This window comes from Corvus cornix, chromosome 10 (genome assembly GCF_000738735.6).
Source record: "Corvus cornix cornix isolate S_Up_H32 chromosome 10, ASM73873v5, whole genome shotgun sequence".
NCBI classification, from domain to species: Eukaryota; Metazoa; Chordata; class Aves; order Passeriformes; family Corvidae; genus Corvus; species Corvus cornix.
Window position 1 is genome coordinate 10,327,476 of NC_046340.1, and position 24,684 is coordinate 10,352,159.

General features: G+C 46.0%; 1 protein-coding gene and 1 long non-coding RNA gene across 7 annotated transcripts in view; one reads left to right on the forward strand and one right to left on the reverse strand.

The window, feature by feature from the left end:
• The window catches only part of LOC109143425, a 34,513-nt gene extending 22,045 nt beyond the window's left edge, over positions 1 to 12,468 (reverse strand). Inside the window, exon 1 of the long non-coding RNA XR_002043574.3 lies at positions 12,320 to 12,468. This is a non-coding gene — a long non-coding RNA (uncharacterized LOC109143425). The remainder of the gene's footprint in view (positions 1 to 12,319) is intronic.
• ANKDD1A (ankyrin repeat and death domain containing 1A) lies at positions 11,785 to 24,636 on the forward strand. 6 transcript variants are annotated; one of them, XM_019280845.3, is made up of 15 exons: positions 11,785 to 12,135; positions 14,540 to 14,643; positions 15,277 to 15,396; positions 15,954 to 16,052; positions 16,512 to 16,616; positions 16,861 to 16,959; positions 17,379 to 17,477; positions 18,596 to 18,694; positions 19,037 to 19,135; positions 19,357 to 19,455; positions 20,025 to 20,123; positions 21,443 to 21,538; positions 22,556 to 22,757; positions 23,483 to 23,545; positions 23,781 to 24,636. In XM_019280845.3, exons 1-15 carry the CDS (start codon positions 12,102 to 12,104, stop codon positions 23,840 to 23,842), a joined length of 1,479 nt encoding a protein of 492 aa, XP_019136390.1. In that variant the 5' UTR covers positions 11,785 to 12,101; the 3' UTR covers positions 23,843 to 24,636. The 6 variants fall into 6 exon arrangements, with proteins under 6 accessions (XP_019136390.1, XP_019136389.1, XP_019136392.1 ...); XM_019280844.3 differs by having other exon boundaries at positions 11,786 to 12,135; positions 23,414 to 23,545; XM_010390972.4 differs by having other exon boundaries at positions 12,087 to 12,135; positions 15,277 to 15,375; positions 23,414 to 23,545.
• The last annotated feature ends 48 nt before the right edge of the window (positions 24,637 to 24,684 follow it).

Genomic DNA, 24,684 nt, shown 5'->3' on the forward strand with positions numbered 1-24,684 from the left:
TGAAGCTCTCCAACATTTCCCCTTTCCAGTTTAAGAGTCAGAAAATTCATAGACATGAAAGGTACCCCCAGCGTTTAGAGAATGGAGATCACTGTTTTGTTATGCTGTGAAAATTCACACACTTCAAAAAGCCAGTGCTTAATTTATTCCAGGAAACTTAGTCACTGTGTTCTAGTGCCTTACCTCACAGCTAAGCAACCCACCACATTCCTGTGACAACCACTGGTAGGTGATGTTACAGAACATTAACAGACTCAGGGAATGATAAACCTCACAGGCTACTCAGGTCTTTAACCCTGGCTTCCCTCCCTCTGAGGAGTTGTGAGATGATAAATGTGGTGTCCCTGCAGACCCTGCTCACACCTCCATAGCCTGGCCTGCTCTCCCAAAATGGATCCTCTTCTTCTGCTCCAGATTTCAGTTCTCATCTCTCCCTACTTTTCCATCTCATGCCTCTTCTCTGCCAGAACAACTGATCTCTAGAAAGCTCAATGCTGTGTTGATAGAAACTTTCCACAAGTTTTAGTTGTGCTGCTGCCAGGAAAATCCTTACTCCCACCTTTACCAGAGTTACAATCCAGTTTCTACATCCCCTGCGTCTACAATCTCCAATTTTACATTTCCTATTTCCACCCCACACCCATGAAGGATAAGTTTGTGCTTTGGAACATGGTCATTCTTCAAAGTCAGGAAATTAATTTAAAAATTATTAGCTCAAAATAAATTAATCAAAGGAATCAAAATGTTCAAAGCTAAAACTACCTCTCTTGGTGGTTCTTTTATAGAATCTTCCAGTACAAAGACCTAAAGGTGTTTTATGGCCATGAATTAATTTTGCCTTGTGGTGAAACCAGGAGAGATGATGGAGCTTCTCACCCTGCAGAATGAAGGCAAAGGCACAGAGCATTGAAGAGGTGGGCTCCAAACTCATTCTCCTGCAGCAGATACTTTTATTTTTAGTTGGTGAACTAGTGACATTTTGCAATAAACATTAAATAACCAGAATATCAGATGTCCGCAAAAAGACCAAACAAACAAAAATATCCAATTCTGAGAATTTGTCCTTTGATGACTTTTCTAACCCTTAGCAGGGATTGGAATGGACCTCCAAATCCTGCTTGTTTTGGGCAATATGACACTTAAAGGATTTGTATTCCCAGCCCATAGGATAAGACATACTATGAAAATACTGTATACATCTGTTATATCGCCAATATTGTTCATTTAAAACAAGAAATAAGAACTTGAACTATTTTGGAGATGTTCTGGAGAAAAAGACAAAGCCATCTGGAGCAGAGACTATCAGGAGAGGAGGTCAGAGGAAGGAAGAGGGCAAGACATGGGAATGCAATGCCAAGTACTAGCTGTCATTCATGGGCAAGGATATGACATTTATGCAATGCAAACAGATTCAAACTCTCCTTCCCCACAGAACAACACAGCAGGGCATATCCAGAAATCAGGATATTTGAATGCTGATTACTGACTTTCCTTTACCCTTTATTGAAACATTTAATTCTCTCTTGGTCTCTAAATAGTTTCAGATGCTTGCAAAGGTCTTTACTATATTAATATTTTTCCCTTCCCTTTCCACAAAAACTCTAGTTTTGGAGGAAAGATATTTTTCCTTCCAGAGAAACGTGCCTTGCACAGAAAGAAATGTTTCTTAGAGGACAAATGCTAATCTGTTTTACGTACAAGTTATCTAGCACACCACCGCACACTGGGGCATTTATCACTGAACCTGATAAAACACAAGAAGATCTCCAAAAGTCCAACAGATACACAAGCCAGCATGACTAACTGGGCAAACAAAACTGCAAGTTCCTCTGCTATTTCATCCGCAACAAGAAGTGAGTTTTGAAATTCTGGCAAAATCTTCTGGGTTTGTTTAGACCACATCACCATGACAGCAAAGCACTGCCCAGTTCTTCATGTATTGTACAGCTTTGCAAGAGATGGTGGTGAGGGGAAAATGAAGCTCAAAGGAAAAAACATGGCCAGATGTTATATGGGAGATCACAGGAGATACCCCAGCCCATGGATAACCTTCCTGTCCAACCACAGAGCTTCTGATGGGCTCTTTCTCTGGAGCAACGCTGAATTTTCAACAGCATGGGTTGAATTTCCTGAGCAAGGCAAATATACTCCACTTGTTTTCCATGGCCAAGAGCTAATGAACTTGTGAAAGGCCACCAATGCAAACAACAGTCATGTATTCAAAGGGCAGGACTGCTCTCAGCTTAGCCACACTTCTGCTCTTCTATCCAGGTGCATTCAAAACCACCCACCTTCAAGGGTGGAATCAGGGCCTGGTGGGAGTTGCTGGTGAGAAATTTTCTGGTGAAACATTTTCAGGTCAAAACAGCAATGCAAGGCTGTTATCAGAGGACTGCAGATAAGGAAAGGTGTGCTGGTTTAAAAAACTGTACCAAAAAAAATTTTGAGAAGTTGACATTTCAAAAGGAGACAATTTTGCTCTGCAGCTTGAAAACACAATTTCAACACTTTGATTTACAATTTTTAAAGTAACTAACCCAAGCATTTTTAAAAATATGAAATTACATATTTTGATGGTGCTTGTGTGATTGCCTCTTGTTTGCTCACAAAAGTTTTAAAAATTTTTTAATGTTTTTCCTTGCTCTAGATAAAGGGAAGAGAATTTAAACCCTTGGGAAAACTGAGAAGATGTGAAAGGTTTTTGAGTCTGACCTGGGCAGACAAAGTGGGATTCCTGTCCATTTCATTCAAAATGAGGCACAAGGTTCCAGCCTGGCTCCTCTGCTCCTCAAAGGGGCATTGTTTCATTCTCAGATGATCCAATCATGCCACGATCTGTGGTCTGTTTATTTTGTCTCAAGCCAACAGTAGTTGCACAGGTACAGGGCTGTTTTTTTAAATGAGAGAAAATGCCCACACAATCCCAGTAAATCTCTAGACATCAAAAGGAATCCCGAAAACTAAAACATCTGTAAGGAGTCTGGTCTCATTCCTGTGACAGGTTTGCATTCAAGAATGTAATGTTCTTCTACTAAGCTGCTTGTTTGGAATTAAACTATTTTCAGCACTAAACACGAGAGATGTTAATTTGGGGCTTGCAGCCAAGGCCACCATTCCTATAGAATAGAAAGAGCACAGGCTGTTCTCTACAGTTCCTGTTTCTGCTGCTCATTGAGACAGAGGCAGAGGGCAACATCCACAGCAGCCCCATCCTGGTTAGACATCCTTCCTGTGAACTATGAAACATGTCAGCAGAATAGAAGGAATTTTTCAGCTTTCAAATCAGGACCTTTGGAGGGCCCTTCCCATTCACCACAGTGAAAAACAGCAAATTGAAATGCAGCCACTGCCTACCTCAGTTCCCAGGCATTTAGCAGATACTTGCATTGGCTAATTATCACCAGTCCTGTCCTACCTAGAGCTCCCAAATATTGCAACAAACTGCTTTAGGTAAGAACACGCACACAGGGGTCTGCGCACACCATAAACACCATGGGAATAGGTGGCATCTGGGTTTGAAGATGCAGCATCCACAGATTGGTTCTGCACAAATGCACTGATGAGGAGAGCCAGCCATTGGGTTCTGACCCCAGTTTCTAGATTCAGCAAAAAACAGAGGCCAACAGAATTTTTTTTTTTTCCTAGTGATTGGGCACTCAGCTGAGTTCCTGTGGCTGTAACTCAGCTGTGTTACAAGCCATCTCTAGCAAGAAGGCACTGGAGCAGGAGGTAATTGAGGGTTGGCTCCCAGAGGGAATTTTCCCTTAAAAGGATAACTACATTGTCATGAAGAAACCAGCTCACTTCCACTGCCTGCAGAGCTTTTTGCAAATACGGCTGCCAGAGCCGGGGGCGGTGGCAGGTATTAAGAGCAAACAGCCAGGAGCAGCAGGGCAGTGCCTGCTCCCTACATGCTAAAGAACTACTCCAGCCTCACTCAGCCACGCTCTGCCATGAAGGGTAGCAGGACACACAGGCAGCCCCAGGAGGTCACTTCAGTGCCATGTAACAAGAGGCCAGCTCCTATCATCTGCTTGAGGCAAAAAGAAACCCAAGTGAGGGATTGCAACCAAAAAACCACCCTCACAAGAAGCATTTGCACTCAAAATGAGCCATTTTTTCAGAAAGGGGCAGGCAGTGTGCCAGCTGAAAGCATGCCAAGGAATATTTCCAATCAAATATTTTTCCACCAGAAAATAACCAAAATCCCAGCTTTTCATTTGAGAGTCTGTGGAACAATTCTTATCAAAACACTTTAAGATGGGATCCAGGAGAATGATGAAAGAGCAGAACCCCATGGTGGCCTCTCACCCAGCAGCAGACTGCTGAGAAGGGAGAGCTGGGTTTAAGTTCCCCTCTAGAAGACTCAGCCTGGTGACTTGAACCTCAACCTCCCACAACCAAGAGGAAACTGCCTGAGCTCTAACACAGCCCTGCTCCATACCCAGGATATGTCCTTGTCCTCTGGACAGCCCACCCACCTGGAGCTTTGCACTGTGCTCTCCTGTGCAGTTTTTACACGGAATGAAGCTGAAATGGGAAAGGCTGGATTTGGCCCAGCTATAGTGGCAGGCACCAATTCCCACCTCACAGCTAAAGCTTCTTTTGGGTGAGGTCTTCTACTCTGACTCATGCTCCTGCGGTCTCTAGTGCAGAATAAGCCACCTATCACACTGCAAGAGAAGGAACCAGGGCCTGGTGTTTCCCTTCACCCTGATGAGCGGACAAAATATGTGCAAGTGAGCAACAGCCAGGTCTGAAGTGAGCAGAGACTCCTGAACTGGCAGTGCAACAGAGGCTTACACAGAGTAAAACACCATCCCTTTCTTTGAGGACTGGCAGCCCACAGAACCCCAAGCACCTCAAATCCTTCCATTGCAGTGGGGAGTCCAGCCAAGAGAGTGCATGAGACAGATTTCTGGTGACCAGCAAGTCATCGTTGCTGGAAGCAGGATCTCCTAGCATCGAGCACCTTAAAGAGACAGACCACCAGCAACCTCCTCCAGACCACAGAGGTCAGCTAAGGAGCTGCAGCAATTCTGCAGCTGCTCCCAGTTCTGCCTGGTAGTTGCTCCATCTGGTCCCATCCTGTTGCTACCTTTGTGAAGTGTCCACTTGAAATAGTCCCATTTCAGGAACTCCACAAGCAGCCATGGAGATTCAGCACGCTTCCTCTTCACTTTAGCGGTAGAAAATTTTATTTTCTAATCAGTCTTCCTCTGTAGAAAGAAGTATTAAAAGCTTCAGCAGGATAAGTGTGTTAGTGTCGATAGACAGAAACTCGTCCAGAGAGTAACAGCAGAAAGCTGAAGAATTACAGGTGGCTACAGGCACAGACTGGTTGCCATTCGGCTTTTCCTTTCTATGAGTAACAGCAAGAAAATGAGTCAGACTCTATGGCTGAGTCACAGTGAGTGAATATAGACTTGCTTTTCAGACCAAGAGAACTTGGGCAGGTGGAGGAAGAGCTCTGTATAATCGACCCCGGATAAACACATCATGGTCCCTCCATGTGCAAGTCCTGCTCTGGGGCCTAGGATCTGCAAACCCATCCCAAAGGAAGACCCTGTGGTGGAATATATGATAAACATATGACAACATCTGCCTTGTGTTTCCTGTGCTGTGTACAGATTATCTCTCTCTACAGATAACCCTGTCCTTTTCAAAGAGAAGGCTGGGGTTTTAAAAACACTGCTGAGACCAGTGACAGTTTGAATCAGTTCATTCTATACCTGTTCTCAGACCACGTGTATCACATCTCAGCACCATCTGCTCGACACTTGAGAGATGTGATGACACATCTGCCCGGGGTTGTTTGTTCCCTCATCCCTCCTGAGCACTGAAGCCGGAGGCAGGATAGGCAAAGTGCGCTTTCTGCATTCACGTGTGCTCTCTCCACACACAGAGCCGAGCTGACGCCCAGCTGAGCTCCCCCACCTCCTCTCCACTGATGTCATTATTTTCCATGTTGCTTGTTGTGCCCAGCAGTGAAGAAGCCCTGGGAATGCAGAAGCCCATGTCAGAGCTGTTTCTGCACTGATCACCAGCAACTCTAGCAGAGGACTTTAAAGAGAAGCCTGGTGGGCTGCAGTAAAATAAAAATCATCAGGCTACAATTTGACATCAGCAGAGCTCCTTGTAGAACACGACTCCGGCTGCTGTCCCAGCCCCCTCCTCCCTGCCTCCAATTCCAAGACCATAAAATTACTCATTAGGCTTGGAACAAAACACTCTCGGTGCACTTGCATGTGGCTGGAGGCAGAGACAGATGTTTTGGGCTCTGGAAGAAAATTGCTGAGAGACAGAAATGAAACACTTCCAAAGCTTCACTGTACTCGCCTGCTCCTGTTGGACTCCATGGTTTTCCATGGGGTCAGATTAGAAGGGAGCAATGGCATCACTGAGCAACCCTTTGCTTCCACTTTGCTTTTATTAAATCCTCAAATACAATTTCACTTCAAGATTTGCACTGAGTCCTTCAGCATGGCATAAGAGCAGCTCAGGGCTGTGCCTCTGGAAGTAGGTTTCAGCACTTCGGGTTTATGGTTAAAAGATCCTACATTGCAGGTTCACTTTTGTCTTGAAAAGAATAGGGAGAGATTGTCTTTAGGAGCCAGATGGTCCTCAGAGGCCCAGGAAGCAGAGGATCCTCCCTCTTTTTAGGCAAGCAGTAAAGTGAGAATAAAAACATTGCCTGCAGGCATGTCAGTGAGGGGATTAGGATTCAGTGTCCCGAATATTGCTTGGTTTATACAAGGCAACCTTTCCCACCTCCCATAACCAAACACTTGCTCAGTTAACCATCACATTCAAACCAGGGAGGGCTGAGACTCCAGCTCCATCATGCCATTTCTCTTCTTAAATTCAAGAAAAAATATTTTGCCTTTAGATCCTTCCCTGCTACATTTGCTTTTGGTCACACAGTAGATGTTTTAAGACCACACTAGTGTTACATTCCTGGCTTTGAAAGACCAGGTTCCATGATTTCAGTAAGGCAAAGAGTTCAAAGCACAGCCAGAATGACCACTGTGACCTGATCATCACCATGAGACACAGACTGTCAAACCAGTAATCTCCCAGCTACTGGTCACTGGTACTCAGACACTAAGAGAGTGTGAACATGATGAGCTCGTATAGACCTCCCTCAGCCAAGCATCACAGAAATAACAAATTGTTTCTCCTACAGTTATTTCTAAAATATCATTCAGGTATAAAAGATACTGGAGAGGTATTTTTTTGCCTCTCATGTATTCCTGCAGGATAGATGTGAGCCCAATTCTCCACAGCTGGAAGGAGACTACACCGAGTTGGAAGATGTACTGGACTCATGTCAGTAAGCTCTGTGTGGAGGTCAGGGATCAACAGGAGTGGCCTGACCGTCAGGAGCAACCCCCGTCACAGTGCTAATTACATGTAAGCTTCACTTTCAAAGCTACATAGAAGCTTAAGCTCATTTATCTTTACAAGCGATTTAAAGGCCTATAGGCTTTGGGAAGTGAGAGTGACAGGAGAGGGAAATGCCAAATCACCAGCTGAAACGTCCAGTTGCTGTTAGCTATCTGTGAGCTATCTGTGTCAGCACCATGCAGCACACTGGCAAGGCTCACTCACCAATCCCCTGGCTCCTTGAGACTTTTCCTTACCAACAAACAAACCCTTCAGTTTCTCTAACATGATTTCCTCCCAGTCTCATAATACTGGATTATTCCTAAACCTGAAGCAAAGAACGTCACTTTGTGATTCAGGCTGCTTCCTGAGCTAGGAGCAACAGCTCTGCTGAAATACCTTATTCTGTGCTGTCTGAAACACTACACAGCATGACAGAGTCTCGGAAGACAGGAAAAATGGAATTACAGACTTGTGAAATGGACACTGACAAAAACCTGAAGTGTCGAGCTCACTCAGATGCAGTCTGTGTTTAATCCAGTCATCAGACAGTCTCTGTTTAGCTAAATATTTGACTTCAGAATTGGGCCTGAATTATTATTGGCAAAGCTTCCAAGCTCCACAGGTCCCTCTAACAAGCTGTTCCTCTGTGGAAGCCTTGCAAGGAAATGAATGCAGCCTTTGAGGAAATTGCTGGAACCCTTCTCAGGCTTCCAGAGTGGGTTTGTGGAGTCCCGTGAAGTGTCCAGGCCTTCTGAAAGCTCCATATGTTGAGCATTAGAAGCTACAGGGCTGATGTTTGTGTGCATTTCTGGGATGTTCCCAGAGGAGTTCTGGCTCCGCAGCATGTCACAGGAACAGTTATCAAAGAAAGCACCAAAAATAACCTAGTCTACAGAACAACTAGAAGCCAAACCCAGACAAAAAATAAATAAGCTGGAGCCACACATGAAGCCATGCAGCCAGAGCTGTAACGTGTATTCCATTCTAATGGGATATATCTGAAAGAGCACAGAAATGGCAGGGTTGGTCCCTTTCATATACCCATAGCAGGGACATAAAGAGGCACAAACATACAACTCCTCACATCATCAGTGGCAGCCGTGTACCAGTGCCCAAAGATCTGGTTCAGGTGCTGCCAGGCACAGCCCACAGTTGCTATCTTAGCACATGGGGCTGTTTTGACACCCTGTCACATAAAAACAGTCCATCGGCACTGAAAGAGGAACGTGGTCATCCCCTCTCCCATGCAATATTCGATTTCCTGTCTGTGGCAGCATATGCCAGAAAAGACAATCCTCCAAGGATGGAGGCTGTTCCTCAAGCCAGGCTCCCCTGCCGTGGGCAGCTCCAGGGAAGCAGAAGCTTGACTTCCCAAACTACAGGCAGTTGCAGGCAGGAGTCACCTTCCAGTTTTGCTTCCAAAGGAAGATTATAAATTAAAGTCCAATTCGCTAAACCTCTAGGTAAGCAACTGTTTCTGCATAAACACATACTGGTTTGTGGGTTGTATTACATGGCTAACTGCAAATCTGACTGGCTTGAAAATCACAGTGTATACAACTAAACCAGGGAACTAACAGAGGCACATTTTAAAATAACATGGATTTAAGCAGCCTGGCTCGTGATTTTTGAAAGTGATTGAAAATAATGATTATCCTAAAGAAGTACATAAAAATTGTGCATGCAAGATAAGAGCACAAAATCCTCTGTCAGAGAGCTTCACTTCTAAGTGAGAAAGAGCACAAAGCTGGCTCAGCTAAAGTTATTCTTCAAGTGAAATAAAGTCAAAGATTTTTAACACCATTCTGAAGATGGGGTCAATGTCTGGAATATATTACAAAAAGGGCTCAAATTACCACCTCCCCTGTCATTCTTTATGCTACAACATTAGTGGAAAAATCCAAGAGCTCTCTTAGGTCTGTAAGCTAATAAATGGATTGCTAGGCAAGTGTTCAGTGTCATTAATAAATCGTCGCAGCATTCTGTACTTAGTATCAGCAGAAAGTCTTGGTCCCTTCCACCCCTGAACACATACCACTTTGGGAAGGACAGAAGGAACTGCCTACATTGCCTTTTTTTCTGCCTGCTGGAAACATCCAAGCTCACAAACAGATGCGAACTCTCAGTGCATCTGCTCTATTTCTCCTCCGAGATCAGCATTAACCCGCAGAAGAGCTGTGGGTGATGAGTCCTGGCTGATTCAAGTTCTGGAAGACAATGACATTATAACAGTGGCAGGTTAAATCCAGACAGCTTTCCATCCAAGAATCTCTTACAGCATAACAAAAGGCTAGCAAGAGCCAGGGGTCCCACCTAAGGCTGGGATGCACGGTACCTCCATAGTCCATGCAAGCAGGGATTTTCCCCTGCCCTATTCAGCGTTGTTTCTTCAGCCCCCAGGCACTAGGATACCCAATGGGAAGGGCTCAGCCTTTCTCAGTCATTCCTGCTGGCGCCGTTCCAGTTTGTCTGAAGACACTTAAATATTCATCGCGAAAGAGCAAGACTCTGTCTTGCCGGGTGCACAGACTGCTCTCCAGGGAGACGGGACACCTGCCTTCTCCACTCCCTGCTCCATCAAGTCATTAATTATTTAAAATAACAGGAAAGAGCAAGAAAAACTCTTCGCACCAGACATGCTTGCAGCCTGTTGTTTACGGTGCTCTCTGGGGTCTTGTGTGGCCTGAGGTTTGCACCTCCCCTCCGGCAGAAACAAGGATCAAACCCAGCTTTCCCCTTTCCTCGGGGAGGATGCTCCACCCGCTAAGATATTGTACAAAAGAAGGGCTTCCCCTTTATCCAGACAGACCTTATGTTCACTTTTCCTACCAGAGAGATTGTCTTTTTTTTTTACTTCAGTTTGAATAAAAGGCAAACAAAACACAAATCCAAATCTCTGAGAGCAGCAGCTATCTATAAACCCCCACACATTCTGTGTTTGCCCAAGAGCTTAGGGTCCACCTCCCCATTTCACAGCTGGACAAGCCAAGCCGTGGTAGTGGTAGCTCAACTGCATCAGCAAGCACTTGGCTGCTGAATCCCTCGGTGATGGATTTCATTGAAATGGAAACCACCGTCTACCTGCCCTGAAGACATTTCTGGTATGCTGTGCCCACAGAGGGACATGTCTGGAGAAGCAGAGGGTCTCTGCATCTCTGCATACCCCCAGGACACTGCCTGCCTCCCCCCCACCTCGCACCACACCAAATGCCCCACACTCTCTCACAGGAGCAACACAGACCCACACAAGTATCCCTGAGATAGGGATGTACCCCAAAATTGTCCTGAGCCCAGGGAACAGCCCCATCTGCACCTTGGAGTTTATTGCTAGAGCAGGAAATCGTGGCAGGTGAACAGCACTGGCACCCTCATGTGGTGACAGGCATCAGAGTGAGCTCACAGCCAATATCAGCGGTACAGAGAGACTTCTCCAGGGAGTCCTGACAAGGCCCCCATCTGTGGGCCAGCACGGTCTGCAGAGGGCATACAAACCTGATGTCACCTCTCCTATCCTGAGACCAGCAGCAAACAATCACAGAATGGTCTGGGCTGGAAGGGACCTTAAGGATAATCCAGTTCCACCACCTTCCATGGCCAGGGACACCTTCCACTATCCCAGGGTGCTCCAAGCTCCATCCAACCTGGCCTTGGATGCTTCCAGGAATGGGGTAGCCCCAGCTTCTCTGGGAAACCCGTGCCAGGGCCTCACCACCCTCACAAGGAAGAATTTCTTCCTAAATCCCATCTAACCCTGCCCTCTGTCAGTGGGCAGTCATTCCCATTTGTTCTGTCCTTTCAGGCCCTTGTCTAAAGTCCCTCTCCAGCTCTTTTGGCACCCCTTTAGGCAAGGGTGGCTCTAAGGTCTCCCTGGAGCCTTTTCTTCTCCAGGCTGAACAACCCCAGCTCTCCCAGTCTGGCTCCAGAGCAGAGGTGCTCCAACCCTTGGAACATTTCTGTGGCCTCCTCTGGACTCGCTCCAGCTGCTCCACATCCTTCTTACGCTGGGGAGTCCCAGAGCTGGATGAAGGATTCCAGTGAAGGAGTACTGGGTGGGGGGGGGGGGGAAACCCACAGAAACAGATGTGATGCTCCCCCCAACCTCAGCTCAGCCTGGTTTCTTCCTTATCATACTATCAAAATGGAGAAGAAAATAAAAGACAAAACCAGCCCAGGCGCTGCAACTGGAGAATTCACTAAAACTCTGAAGGAAAAGCCCTTTTGCCCCCTCCTGCACCTGCTGAGGGACGTGTGGTAACAAGGGCACCTCATTCCCTGGAAACATCAACCCATGAGCCCTGCTTTCAGCGGAAAAAAGCCCAACCCCTCTCCTCCCCGTATTTCCTACTGATTAGAAATCCCTCTCCTCCCCAGTTGCTTTGGAAACAGAGTTAAATTAATTTTAAATTAAACCACCCACCACCTCGAAGCAGCAGCACTCAGCAGAGCCGCGCTGAGGTGAAGAGCGGCACCAGGCCGAAATGGCGGCGGCTGCATGCCCGCGCTCAAGTCCTTCCCAAACGGCCCGAAAACATCGTGTTTGTCGGAAAGCCGGCTTGGTTCATGATATTTTGCTTTAAAGAGCAGCAAAGGAGCAGCTCTGCGGCGGCGGGGTGACCTGCGAGGAGGCGGGGACGCGCCTGTCAGCCCGCCCTGAGGCGGCGGGAACGCGCCTCAGCCCACCCTGTGGCGCGCTGAGCCCGCTGTGTCGCGACATGGGGGACGACTTGGCGTCGGAAGGCGACACCCGTGAGTGCGTGGGGCCGAGGCGGGGGCTGCCCCAGCGGGGAGCGGGGCGCAGCGCCGTGAGGGGCGATTCGTGTGGCGGGGGCGGGTGAGCGCCGGCGGGACTGAGGGGCAGAGCCGGGATGCTCTAAAGAATAACCGGACACGTGAAAATCCGCTCGGAAACAAAGCAGGTGTATAAACCTACCAGTGAATCAAGACTGCTGTTGCCCCGGAGCATCCTGTACCGCTGAGATGCTGCACGTAACTCTGGTATCCCGCACTTGGGGGTTTTGGCCCTCTTGGTTCCCCCGTCCCCATCCCAGGTTGTCTTTGTGTCCTGCAGCCCCAGTTAGAGCCCAGTGGATGGTTTTTGCACGTTTCTTTGCATGTCTTTCACCTCCTTTGCTGCTTTTCTACATCTCTTGCATAATAAACTGCCTGTGAGTTGGTACATTGCACTGAGGGTAAATAATTTAAAATGTTTTCCATGCTGTTTGGGGTAAGTGAATGCCTCTTCAGTAACACAAGCTATGAAATACCCTGGAACCTGAGTTTGAAAGAGAAGGAAAACTGCTAAATATCCACTGAAATGTTGGACAGGTGGATGCCATGATGAGGGGTGCATTTACACTTACAGAGCCGCTGTGGATCTTAAATAGGAAACTCAGACCATCAAACTGGTACTCATGTGTTGCTGAAAAGAAATAAATTGTGGCTTCTACAGCCTTAGCAATGCCATGTTTGTTACTGCATCTTCACAGGCAGTGCAGAGAATAAATAAGGTGGTTTGGCATCTCTTGAAAATGATACTTTGTGTGACCATAAAATGTAACAACACATTTCTGTCACCTGGAGAGCAGGGGCAGAAGCATTTGCTTAATGAAACATAAGATTTACTCCACTGGACGGAGATAAGCATTTACAAGGAGGTGGTATGTGTGTAGCCGCTGATGTTAATAATTAACAAAAACTCAGTATGTTTTTCACAAGTTCTCCTGATATTTCCTCTCAAATGAAGGGTCCATGCGGGATGAAATGCAATCCTGTTAACACACTTGACCATGTGATAACAGAGTCTTAATATACAGTACAGGAAATCCTGTTTCTGCAGAAATCAGTGTCCAAATGCTACTGCCTCGTAGCAGCAGGTCCAGCACTCTTGAATACACACTCTCAGATGACGATGTCTGGTGTTAAGTGGATAAACACACTATTGAATGATCCTGTCTAGCATTAAGATTTGTGTTATTTGTGCTTTTCTTGAGATGAAGTTTTTTTTGAAGGCAAGGGGAATGGAAATTGGAGGATGAGATTATACCTCTGTTGCTTTAAGAGTCCACAGTAGGGATGCCTTTCTTCTGTGCCCTCTGAAGGGATTAATAGTGCTATTTAGGCAGCAAGTCTCCTGTTTATCTCCTTCAGTGTGGTGGAATGGGAACAATAATATGTTTTGATGCCTTTCACATGGCATGTGGTTAGTATTTAGTCGATATGTTGAAACAAAACGAAGTTGCATTGAGGTCCTCAACTTGCAGCCTGAGCTCTGTAGAAGTGTAGAGGAGAGCAAAGCCTCTGGGCCAGCTCTCCAGTGGGACGTGACAGGCCAAGGGTCTGACTCAAGAACTTCATGAAAGAATTCCCCAAAAACGCTAGGACAGAGACTGAGTGCAACAAGCACTGACACCAGCCTTGCCAAAAGCCTTTAGAGCCTCCCTGTCGGGCCATGGCAGTCACAGCCTTGCTCTTGTTTCTTGGCAGGAAGGTTTATTCGATCAAGGAGAAGATTGCTGGGGCAAGGCCCAGCATGGAGAGTAAACACTCTTAAATCGTGCCTAACTATGCAGGACAAATACTGCCAGTCATGGTAAATTATGTGCAGAACTGCCATGGTTTATTAAGAGATGCAACACTAATCACAGTCTGGGCTGGCAGTTTTGTGCTGCTTGGCTGCTTCAGGTTGCCTGGAGGGGGACCATGTGTAAAGGCCTCCTTGTAGAGCAGTGGGATGTAGGTGGAAGGATGAAAGGTGAAGGAAGAAAGGATCTGTGTCATCTCTCAGAGCCTTCACGCTGACTCTGGGCCTCAGAGGGTGCCCAGAGGATATGGACCTCATGGATCAAAAGGTTTTGCAGCTGGAGCAAATCCATGCAGAGAAAGACACTGAATTAGAAGAGAAGTGGGTAGGACTGGAAGAGCACTGATGCGGCACAGGGGTACTCAGGGAAGGAGAGACAGTGGAAGAAGATAAATCCAGCAAACATGCCAACATCTGTCGGGCTGGGATTCTTGCTGGAAGAATCTTTCTGCAGTCATCCTTCCCTGAAGCCACAAGGCCCAGTGAGATGAAGGGGAGGTTTGTTGGGGCATGCTGCCTCATGCTCCTTACCAGCACTATTTTAATGCTCATTCTTCTGCTCTGCTGCAGTGCTTCAGTCAGAGAAGGAGTTCCATGATGCAGCGAAGCGAAATGATACAGCCAGGATGGAGGAACTCATCAGGAGAGGAGTTGACATCAAAGCCAAAAACAATGTAAGTCCTGGGTTTTTCCACCTCTAAGCTGCAGAAGTGCTGAGGGCATGTTTCAGAACTGCAGCTCCTTAGCACTGCTCTTCTCATTAACTGCTTCATTTGTCAAAGCTTTAAAATACAACACCCAGTGCCAAATAGGGCCTGTGGCAACCAAGCAGTTTTCACAACACAGTGAGACCCCCAGCACTATCATCCTGGCCACACTGGAAAGCTGCAAGTGCCAGATACCATGAAAGGCTTTGATTTTGCTATTGCTGTACAGCGAGGCTATAAGAAACTCTGTTTCTGGTGCAGGTCTTTCTTTGTTGACTAGTAGAAATACAGGATTGCATCCATCCCTAGTGTTTCAGTTTCTCCATTTATGGTCAGCAATGTTCTTCACTCTGTGCTGTCATTATAGTCCAGAACTGCAGTTCCTGAGTAGAAGGTGACTAACACCTGTCTGCCTGACAGGAGAGCAGAGACAGTGGGCTGTGTCCAAAGAAAACCAGGACTGCATCTAAAGAAAACCCTGCACAGTGCGAGAAATTCTGGCTCCATAGATGGCCAAGGATATTTCGGCCTTCAGAAGGGCTGGTGGATACACACACTTCACATACATCAGCCTTCTCTGTCTCTGTCCTTACCTTCCAGACGGACCGGACTGCCCTGCACTGGGCTGCAGGAGCAGGGAACGTGGATGCTGTGCGACTGCTCCTGGATCACGATGTCCCTGTGGATGACGAAGACAGTGTACAAAGGCGACCCTTGCATGTGCTGCAGATGTGTTCAGTGTTGGGGCAGCGCCAGGGACTGGGTGCTAGGCCAGCAGTTACAGACTGCACTTTAGCCCTGGGTGGGTGGCACAGGGTGGCACACTGCACCTGCTGAGCAAGGGGCTGGAGCAAGCCTTGTTTGCACGTGTCTGTGCTCTGTATTTTGGTCTTTTCCTTGCATGTACAGTGACTTGGAATAGGCTGGTAGAATCTGTGAAGTTTTCCATAGACCATGGGGATGCTTGGCTTCTTCTGGCTGTGTTGATGGGGCTTGTGGGATGACAGTGACAGCCAACAAGTTTTCTCTCCCCCATACAGCCAGGCTAACACACACCATTAAATATGTAGTAGCTGCCAAGAGGCAGGTCTCTGCTCAGCTGCTGTGAATATCTGTGATAGGAATAATAATACTTGGAGAAAGTGTAGCTAAAAATATACCAGTGAGAAACAAAAAGATTTGGGAAACTTCATTAAGCTAAGGGAACAGCTTCCCTCCAGGGTGGGGATGGTGGTGGCTGTAGTTTAACTGTAAGTATCTCTCTTCTTTTTGCCCAGTTTGGAATGAATGCTCTTCTCCTGTCTGCCTGGTTTGGTCACCTCCAAGTCCTGCATATCCTCATCAGTGCTGGGGCCAAGATTAGCTGTGTCAATAGGGTGAGAGTCTCCCCATGTGAATGCATCACTTGGCTCTAGACAGTGTTGGGGGACAGAGAAAGGCATACCTGTGAGTTCAGTCGTGTGTAACAGCACCTACTTTGGGGACTGCCATCTGCACTCTGACTTATCCCTAAAACAGGTGGAATAATTTGAGTTCTAGAGATGCACACAGCTTCCTCACCTCATGTTTGTGCAGTGCTGATGGGGAAGGTGTTACAGAAATGGGAAATGGATTCTGTAAACAGCAGTCTGCGTATTCTAAAACAGACCTTGGCTGGGAAAAAGAGCATTAATATTTCAGTCATAACTTGCTTTCTGCAGCACAGGGAGGTTTAGCCCTAGAGGTGTAGGGAGGGATGAAATGGGTCTTTGCTAAGTGGAACAGGTTGTCAAAAGAGACTGACTGCCCCACAGTCTTGGACTTGTAATACGAGCAGGCCTTTATCTCCTCTCCAGCATGGCATGAACTTGCTCCACTGTGCAGCTCAGAGGGGACACATCCAGGTCATGGAGTTCATCATACAGGACTTGGAGGATGTGTGTGTGGATGAGACAGACAAGGTAGGAAGGCTCTTCATGGCTTTGTTTCATGAGGTCTGGTCTTGCTTTGCTGAGCTTAGTAGGAGTGTTGCACTTGGTCTTGGGAAGAGAATCAGAGTCAGACAACACTACTCCCAGAAGCCTTCCTGCAGAGTGAGCTTAGGGATTATGGGGATTTTGGCTCTGGTCAGGCTTCTTGCAGCAGATGATCTGATCTTGTGCTTTCTGAGCCTTTTGGACTGTGTTTCTCTGTTTCCTTTCAAAGATGGACAGGACAGCGTTTCACCTGGCCGCAGAGTACGGGCAGCTGGAGGTGGTGGAGTTCCTCATTCAGCTGGGTTGTTCTCACAGTGCCAAAGACAAGGTACAGGCACAAAACCATGTGCAAGGGAGGTGAAGTCCAAGGATTTAGGGGATGTGAAAACCCAGGAACAGGATAGCAAATGAGGCTCATGCCAGCAACTTGTCTACAGTTGTAACTATGGCTGTGATATGTCAGGGCTTTTCTTCCCTATCCTCTTCAAGCCATTTTCTTGTTCAGTTCATGATTTACTCTCCAGGACTTTTCTGGCAGGACACACAGCAAGCCTGGTGGACCATGCTCCAGTTTAAGGTAGCTGGGCTTCTTCCCTCACTGCTGCAACTATAGGAAGATTGCTTCAGATTTGTGCTACTGGTTACAACCTCCCTTTCAGCCACACTGGATATACTCTGTGCAAGGTTGTGGCATATGAACACTCAGTCCTGTGAGACATATATTTATAAAGTAATGTTTACTTTCAGGAAGAAAATACAGCATTGCATTTAGCTGCTAAAAATGGACACTTCTCTGTGCTGGAGAAGATTATAGATGTTGGAGTGGACCTTGATGAAAAAAACTTGGTAAGTACATTTAAATTAAATCAAAACCACATCAGTTTTGCCCTTTTCCTTCCTAGAAATACTCTCCTGCCACAGTCATCAGGCTGAAGAGTCAGTATTGACAGGAAAGCTCTAGAAAATAGCTGATTTTATCTAAAGCCTACATGGGTAAATGCAGGTCACACTTGCAGAGTGTCAGTGAAAGGCGACATCCGTCTTGGACCAATTTCCAGCTTTAAAGTGTTGCATTCTCTTCCTGCTGTATCTGCTCACCTACCTTATCACTCCATTTAATCTCCCTTTCTCTCCCTGACCCTTGTACATTCAAGTGCCTAAATGGTTATTGAGTGTGTTTTAAACTAAACTTCACCATGCTTTAATATTGACTTAGTTACTGAACATATGGACCTTCTGTTTGAGATCTCCCTTTTGACAGATCCGCTCTGGAAAATTATATGGCTGGAGCACAGTTAATGATTTAGATAGCAAATATTGGCTTAGTATCACTGTTACTTATTCCAGGGCACATTCCCAATTAAGTTTATCTGCATTTTTTTTAGTCTTACTTGGTTACTGTCTTTGAAAGTGTATTCGATTGTAATTAAGATCTGAAGGAAAGGGGGAGCCACCTTCTGTGGTAACTGGTACATCTGTCTACCCCCACATGAGCTGCCCTTTGTGCAAAGAGCAATAATAAAACTAGATTAAATCACTTAGGAATTCTGCTTGCTTCTGTTCTCGTAATGAAATGAGCTGCAACCCTCAGAAGGGAGAACCAGTGACTGAGGGTCACAGGTTTCTAGTTTTGTCTCTGGGCTATTCCAGGAAAATGATTTGTCTTTACTGTCTGTGTGAAATCCTTTCTTGAGAGGCTGGAGGGGAGGAAAGAGGGTGAACACAGTGACTGTCTTGTGGCCCACAGCCAATGACATTTGGGACAGAACAGTACTCTGGTATGTCCACAGCAGATAATTGTGTCCTCTATTTTCCTAACAATCAACTGGAGATCCCTGGCCCTCAGAACTGGTACTGTAACGTGTCATGGATTCAGAAGATGGGGTAGAGTCTGACTCATTCTGCCGCTCTGTCTCAGCCTTGTCTACAGAAATGCTGCTTGTGTCCTTTCTTGCCTTGTGCAGGAGGGACTCACGGCTCTGCACCTGGCTGCTGAGGGGGGACACAGCCGCTGTGTGAAGCTGCTCATGGAAGCAGGTGCTGATGTCAATGCCCAAACCCAGGTTAGCTCCATGGAGGTGATTCCATTCCCAAACCCTACTTTGTGGATTTATGCCCAGACCTGTCGCTTCCCAGGTCACCCATTATAGAGAGAGGTCATGTGGAACCCTGCAGTCAGGAATAGCACAGGGAGTTAGAGGAAGGTAAATGTGGTTTTGTACAAAGAGGCAGGTGAAGCTCCCTGGGACTGGTTTGGCTGGAGACAATCTCCTTGAATTTGTCAGTGCAGAGCCATAGGATTCTCGCAGGAGGGAGCAGGGAGCTCTCTGTGGATAGTCTGTAACAACTGCAGCCGCTGGGGTGAGTCCCTGACTAACACTCCACTCTTCTGACTTGCCTCTCAGAAAAAGATGAGCTGCCTTCATTATGCAGCACTTCATGGCTATGAGGAGATAGCCAGGCTCCTCCTGGACGCAGGAATCCACGTGGATGCTCTCAATCATGTGAGTCCCTCTCTATGCTCTCACCACCAACAAAAAGGTAAAACCAGTTTGTGGAGCTGCTCAAGAGCACGAAGCAACTGTGGGAGGATTAGTGCTGCAGTATCCCCGTCATCCCCCAGTGCAGACTGGCAGCTGTGATAGAATAGGACATGCTGGGTGCAGCAGGTCCTTTCAGTGCTATGAGCTAAGCTCTCCCTAAGTGCAGGATCTTCTTTCCACAGCAAAATGCATCAGCAACACATATTGCAGTCCTGCAGAACTTCCCAGCCATGTTGAAGCTCTTCATCAGTGCAGAGTGTGACCTTGACATTCCAGATAATGTAAGACTGCAGCTCCTGTTCTTTGTCTTTGAAATGTGAACCAGTTTCATGGGAGATTTTATCACCTTGGGGACAGGATTAAAGAGGAGCACTTTAAAATGTGGTTCTGGAAGCGCAGCTTAGGAAATGTGACACCTGTGAACCAATTCTGAGTGTTTCAGTGAAGTAGTCACTTGATAGCATCCAACTTGAGAGCTGTGCTGTGTCCCCTGCAACATTGCATAGTCAGGCTCTCTCCTCCTTGCTGGAAACAGGTAGGAGAAATTTCAAGCAGGAAGATATTCTGCAAAATGTTTGGAGGGCTGAGAATAGGAGGCAAGCCTGGAGGTAGCTGGTTGTCTCACCAAATTGTAATTTTCTGAATGAGAGCCTTTGTTTAGCTTGTTTTGGTTAATGTTCATACTTGTAGCTATGTTCTCTCCTGATGACGCTGTAAAATTTACACATTTTATGTTTGATTTTACTAGTTTCCAGTAAACAGTCCCAAGGTTCCTTCTGGTAGTTTTCCAGCCTTCCAGCCTCACACTCGTCCTTCTCTGAAGTGTAGTCCTTTCTCCTTCCTTCTGCAGAGGCAGCAGACGTCACTCCACATTGCTGCGGAGCACGGCAGGCAGGACATTGCTGAGATGATTCTCATTGCAGGAGTTAATCTGAAGCTAACAGACAAGGTAAAGGTCTCCATAGGTGAAGCAGGTGCTGTGGAAGTATGGAGGGAAAATATACATAGATGGTCTCTCCCAGTGGTTTTCATAATTTTCAAGGAAGGCTAGTAATATTAAAATCCAGATATTTCCAGGGATAAGGCCTTAAAACACAGCTGAGTAGGTTATTATGATGTGTTTTCCAGGAAAGAAGTGACTGGTTCTTAGACAGGTAGAAAATAGTTCACACAATGAACAATGCTTTCCTTCTCAAAGTTGTTCTAGTTCCTTCTACTTGTACTATCATGAACAGTAATATCAAAGATTTCCTCAAATAATGATGAGTAATATACCTCAAAAATTACAGCACACATGTTCTAATGGGTTGAAAGGATCTGTTTGGTATAGATCTGGCACAATTCTGGGGCTTTTGCCATCTAATAAAATCAACAGAACGAATTGCAGGTGGCCTGAAAATGTAGTGTGTACCCAGAAAATGCTGGAGGGCCTTGGGCAGAGATTAAAACAGTGTTTGCCATTTGCAGTGGGTTAGAGCAAGTGCAGACCTGAAGCCACCCAGCTGAACTGGCCTTCAGCTATGGTGAATGTTTGCCACCTTCCAGCACTTTGTGGAACCGCAGTGACACTCAGCACAGGGGACAGACACATTCATGCTTTTCTGTATCCATTTGGGTTTCTGCTCACATCTGAGCCTAGAACTGTTCTTCGTGGTATGCCTGGTGCCTGGGGTGGCTTGCTTTCCTTCATACAACTTTCAAAGCTTGTTCTTTTCTGCCTTCTGATTTTAGATAGAAATACAAATCTCCCCCTGCCCAATCCAAAATCATATTCATGAAAGGAACATAGTCACATTTTCATAGTCCCATCAGCCTGTGCTTCTCCCAGGAGACCATTTCTAATCATGTGTATCTGGAGCCTATAAAGTTAATGAGGTTGTATAAATCACTTTGGTTTCATGTGTCAGCAAACCTGCTGTGCAAAAGGCTATAAAATACCTTGGATTGCAGAGCTGAGCTGGTCCTCTGATGGCTGCTCTCATGTTGGTGGGTGGCAGGAAGCTTTTCCAGTGCCTTCTGCAAAACAGGCAGATCCCTTGTAGCAACAGAGGAGATGTTGCAGGGCCTGGAAAACCACTCCCCATGCCCTGAACACAGGAGCTTGACACCAGCTCACATCTGAGGTGTTGACAGGTGGAGAATAGGTCCTGGCTGGATGCATTACTCAATAGTCCATGTGCCTGCTGCTGCAGATGCTGGGTGGGCGTGGAGATTGTACCTCCTAAGGTGCAAAGTCTTTTCCAGCTCATTTTCCCTTTCTGATTTCAGCAAGGGAAAACATCTCTGGATGTCGCTGCCCGAGGCAATCACATCAACTTGGTGGACATGATTATCAAAGCCGATCGATTTTACAAATGGGAGAAGGTGAGCAGCTTACACAACGGCCCCTGTGCTTTCTCCTCTCCACTGAGACTCCACATACCAGCTGTCAAAGGAAAAGAAATACAGGACATCCCGTGACTGACCTCTATTTTCATCCCCTTACTTAAGAAAAACAGAAGTCCGCGCCATGCCAACAGCATCTACTTAAGGCTTTCCTTATTTCAAAAGGCCTCTGTTAGAAATCCCAAGTTGTACTGATGGGAATGGGGGTTTCCAAAAGTTGTTTTAACAGCTGCTCCCAAAGGGATAGAATTAGTTCCTTTTCCCAGAAGGAGAAACTGAAGGACTGAGCAGGAAAATGCTTGGCCTGAGTTCACCAAATGGGATTTTGGGAGTTTTTCAGCAGTGGGAGGAGATGGCTCCTGTTGGAGTCATAAAACCAACTTCTCCCACAAAGTGCAGCCTCTTAGCCCCAGTCTCCCCTCTGAAACCCTGCCTACCCCAAGGCTGTGCCCAAACCAAGCTGAGCAGAGTGAGCTGAAAGTACAGCCAAATGTCATACTCCTTGCATGTTAAGATTTTGGGCATTTTCCCATACTGGTGCTCTAGAGGGGGAAGAAAAGGAAGAAAAGGAGGCATGTGCCTGTAGCTCAGGTGCAGCTTCAGGACTAAAGCTCTTCGTATCAGGCCCTTGCATTGGCTTCCCATGCAGCCCAAGGAAATGTTGTTCAGCCTCTTTGCAGCCTGGCATGTAAGGGCTGTGAGTACAAGCTGATGTTGCAGGGAAGCAGGAGATTTAATTAAATGATTCTGCACCAAACCCCAGATAAAAGGCAGTGTAGAAATGCAAATTGTGATCCGAATGGAGTTCCACAGCGAAGTGGCCATTACCGGAGTTTTAACCCTGATTAGCACAGAGTGAAATGAGAATAAAGAGAATTTAAAAATGAGCTGTGCCAGAAGGAACTCGCAGGGACCACAGAGCTGTGAATGGGGGAGGCTGCAGATCCACAGGCACTGCTGCAGCACCCGACTGAACCCCCTGTTCTGGCTTTTCAGGGGAACCTGAACAGCGACTCCAGCTCGTGGGTGGCAAAGCACTTGACCTTTAAGCAGGATCACAGGCTAGAAACACAGCACATTCGCTCAGTCATGTGGAGATTAGCCACTAAGTACCTCAAACCTGGGGAATGGAAGAAGCTGGCACATTACTGGAAATTCACAGATGACCACATTAGGGCCATTGAGCAACAATGGACAGGTATAAAAAAACTTCTCAGGTATTTTCCATTCTTCCTTTGGACTTTGTTTCTAGCAGATAAAGCTGCAGTAAGAGCAAAGCATGAAGAAAACCAGTTGGTTTATTTGAAGCAACCAAAAGATTAGGTTAAAAATTCTGGTTTTACTGAATGTGGAACTAGCTACACAGTGTAATTTATCTAGGAATAAAACATTCAAACAGGGGAATTAGTGGTTCTTTGCTTATGAGACACTTACCAGGCCTATTCTATAGAAGAAGAAACTTGCTGGTTTTACTTCTTTCTTCTAAGAAACAAGAAGGCATGAAATGAATTCTTTAGAATTTAAGAATTACATTAGCAGAAGCAGGGTCTGAGAGTCAGAAGCAGATCACTGCTAGTTTGGCTGTTGTAAGGACTCTGTAGTTTGGATGATATGAGCAAGGGGCCAAGCTGTGCTCTGAAGGTAGAAACTGTATTGCCATGAAAGGTTGTGCATCAATAGCCACTCCATTAAGTTTCAGACAAATCCAGCAATCACATCACAACCAGGAATTAAAACCATGCTTTACAGCCTCCTAGTAAAATCCAAAGAGGAGGGAGGGGTGTGCAAACCCACCAGTGCAGAAATCTGCTCTGATCAGAGTGCAGGATTTCATCTGTGGTTTGATCCTGCCAGGCGCTAAAAGCTACAGGGAACACGGCCACAGAATGCTGCTGATCTGGCTCCATGGTGTGATCACTGCAGGAGAAAATCCAATCAAGGGACTGTATGAAGGCCTGGTGGGGATCGGGAGAAGAGATTTAGCAGGTAATGCTTTTGTCTTCCTTCAAATAATGCATACTGAGCATTATTTGAATCAATTTACCAAATTCTGTGCTTAGGTAACATACACAAAGGAAAACTTCAGTGAAGCCAATTCACACGAGCTGAAAGCACCTGCCCTGCCCCCTTGCTTCCATTACATGTAACCTCTTTCTCTGATAAATGAACACATCCTGCCATGGCTTTATATCTCTGTGCAGTAGATCATTCTCTCTTACAGAAAGTATCCGGAAAAAAGCAAACGCAGACTCCACCTCTCCACGGAAGTGCACAGCAATGTAACACCAGGAGCATCTTCAGTGGGTCTCAGCTACAGGAGAAACACTTCTCTGCTGCTGAGAGAAGGCAGATGCAACCTAAGGGCTTCTTGTCACATAGAGCTGGCACTGCTGCAGCCTTCTGGACAGGAAATGACAAGGGTAAAACAAATGCTCATGGTCAAAAATGGCTCTACACAGAAGGGAGATCTTTATCAGCAATTTCCTACGGTCTGGGTACTGTAATGAGAATTTGGTGAGTGAGCCTCACTTGTCATACTGCATCAGGAAATATTAGAGCTTTACTGTAACTTGTCTACAGCACATTTTTATATATAAATTTTTACTTGTCAACTTTTTAAGTTAATGTGGGCAAAGCCTTTGTTTTCAGGAATGTTCTTTACTTAACCTGATCTGTGGGGGGTATCTGTCACTCATGTCTTAGGGTGTGTCCATAAATTCCCACCATAAGAGGAGAACTTAAGCAAAATCAAAGCTACAATTTGGTCCTTTTAGAACCTTAGGGGTTGTGATCTTCAATGCTTTAACTCTTCACAAAAAGTTTGAGAAGAACATTAACACATACCATTAATAAATGTACATTAATGTGTACTGTATATAAATCAAATAGGTGACTCTAACCTTTTCAAACCATCTTTTCAAGAGATTAGTTATCTACACAGCCTCTCACAAAGATGATTTCTTTACATACCAATTTGTCATGAAATCCTTCATATTTTTTTTTTTACAGCATCTCATGGGGAAAATAATGTCTGTATTTCAATAAATCTAGATTTTACACTTTAAAGTTACAAGTTCTATCTTGTCAAATTTATTAAAAAAACATTACAGCATTCTTACTTATAG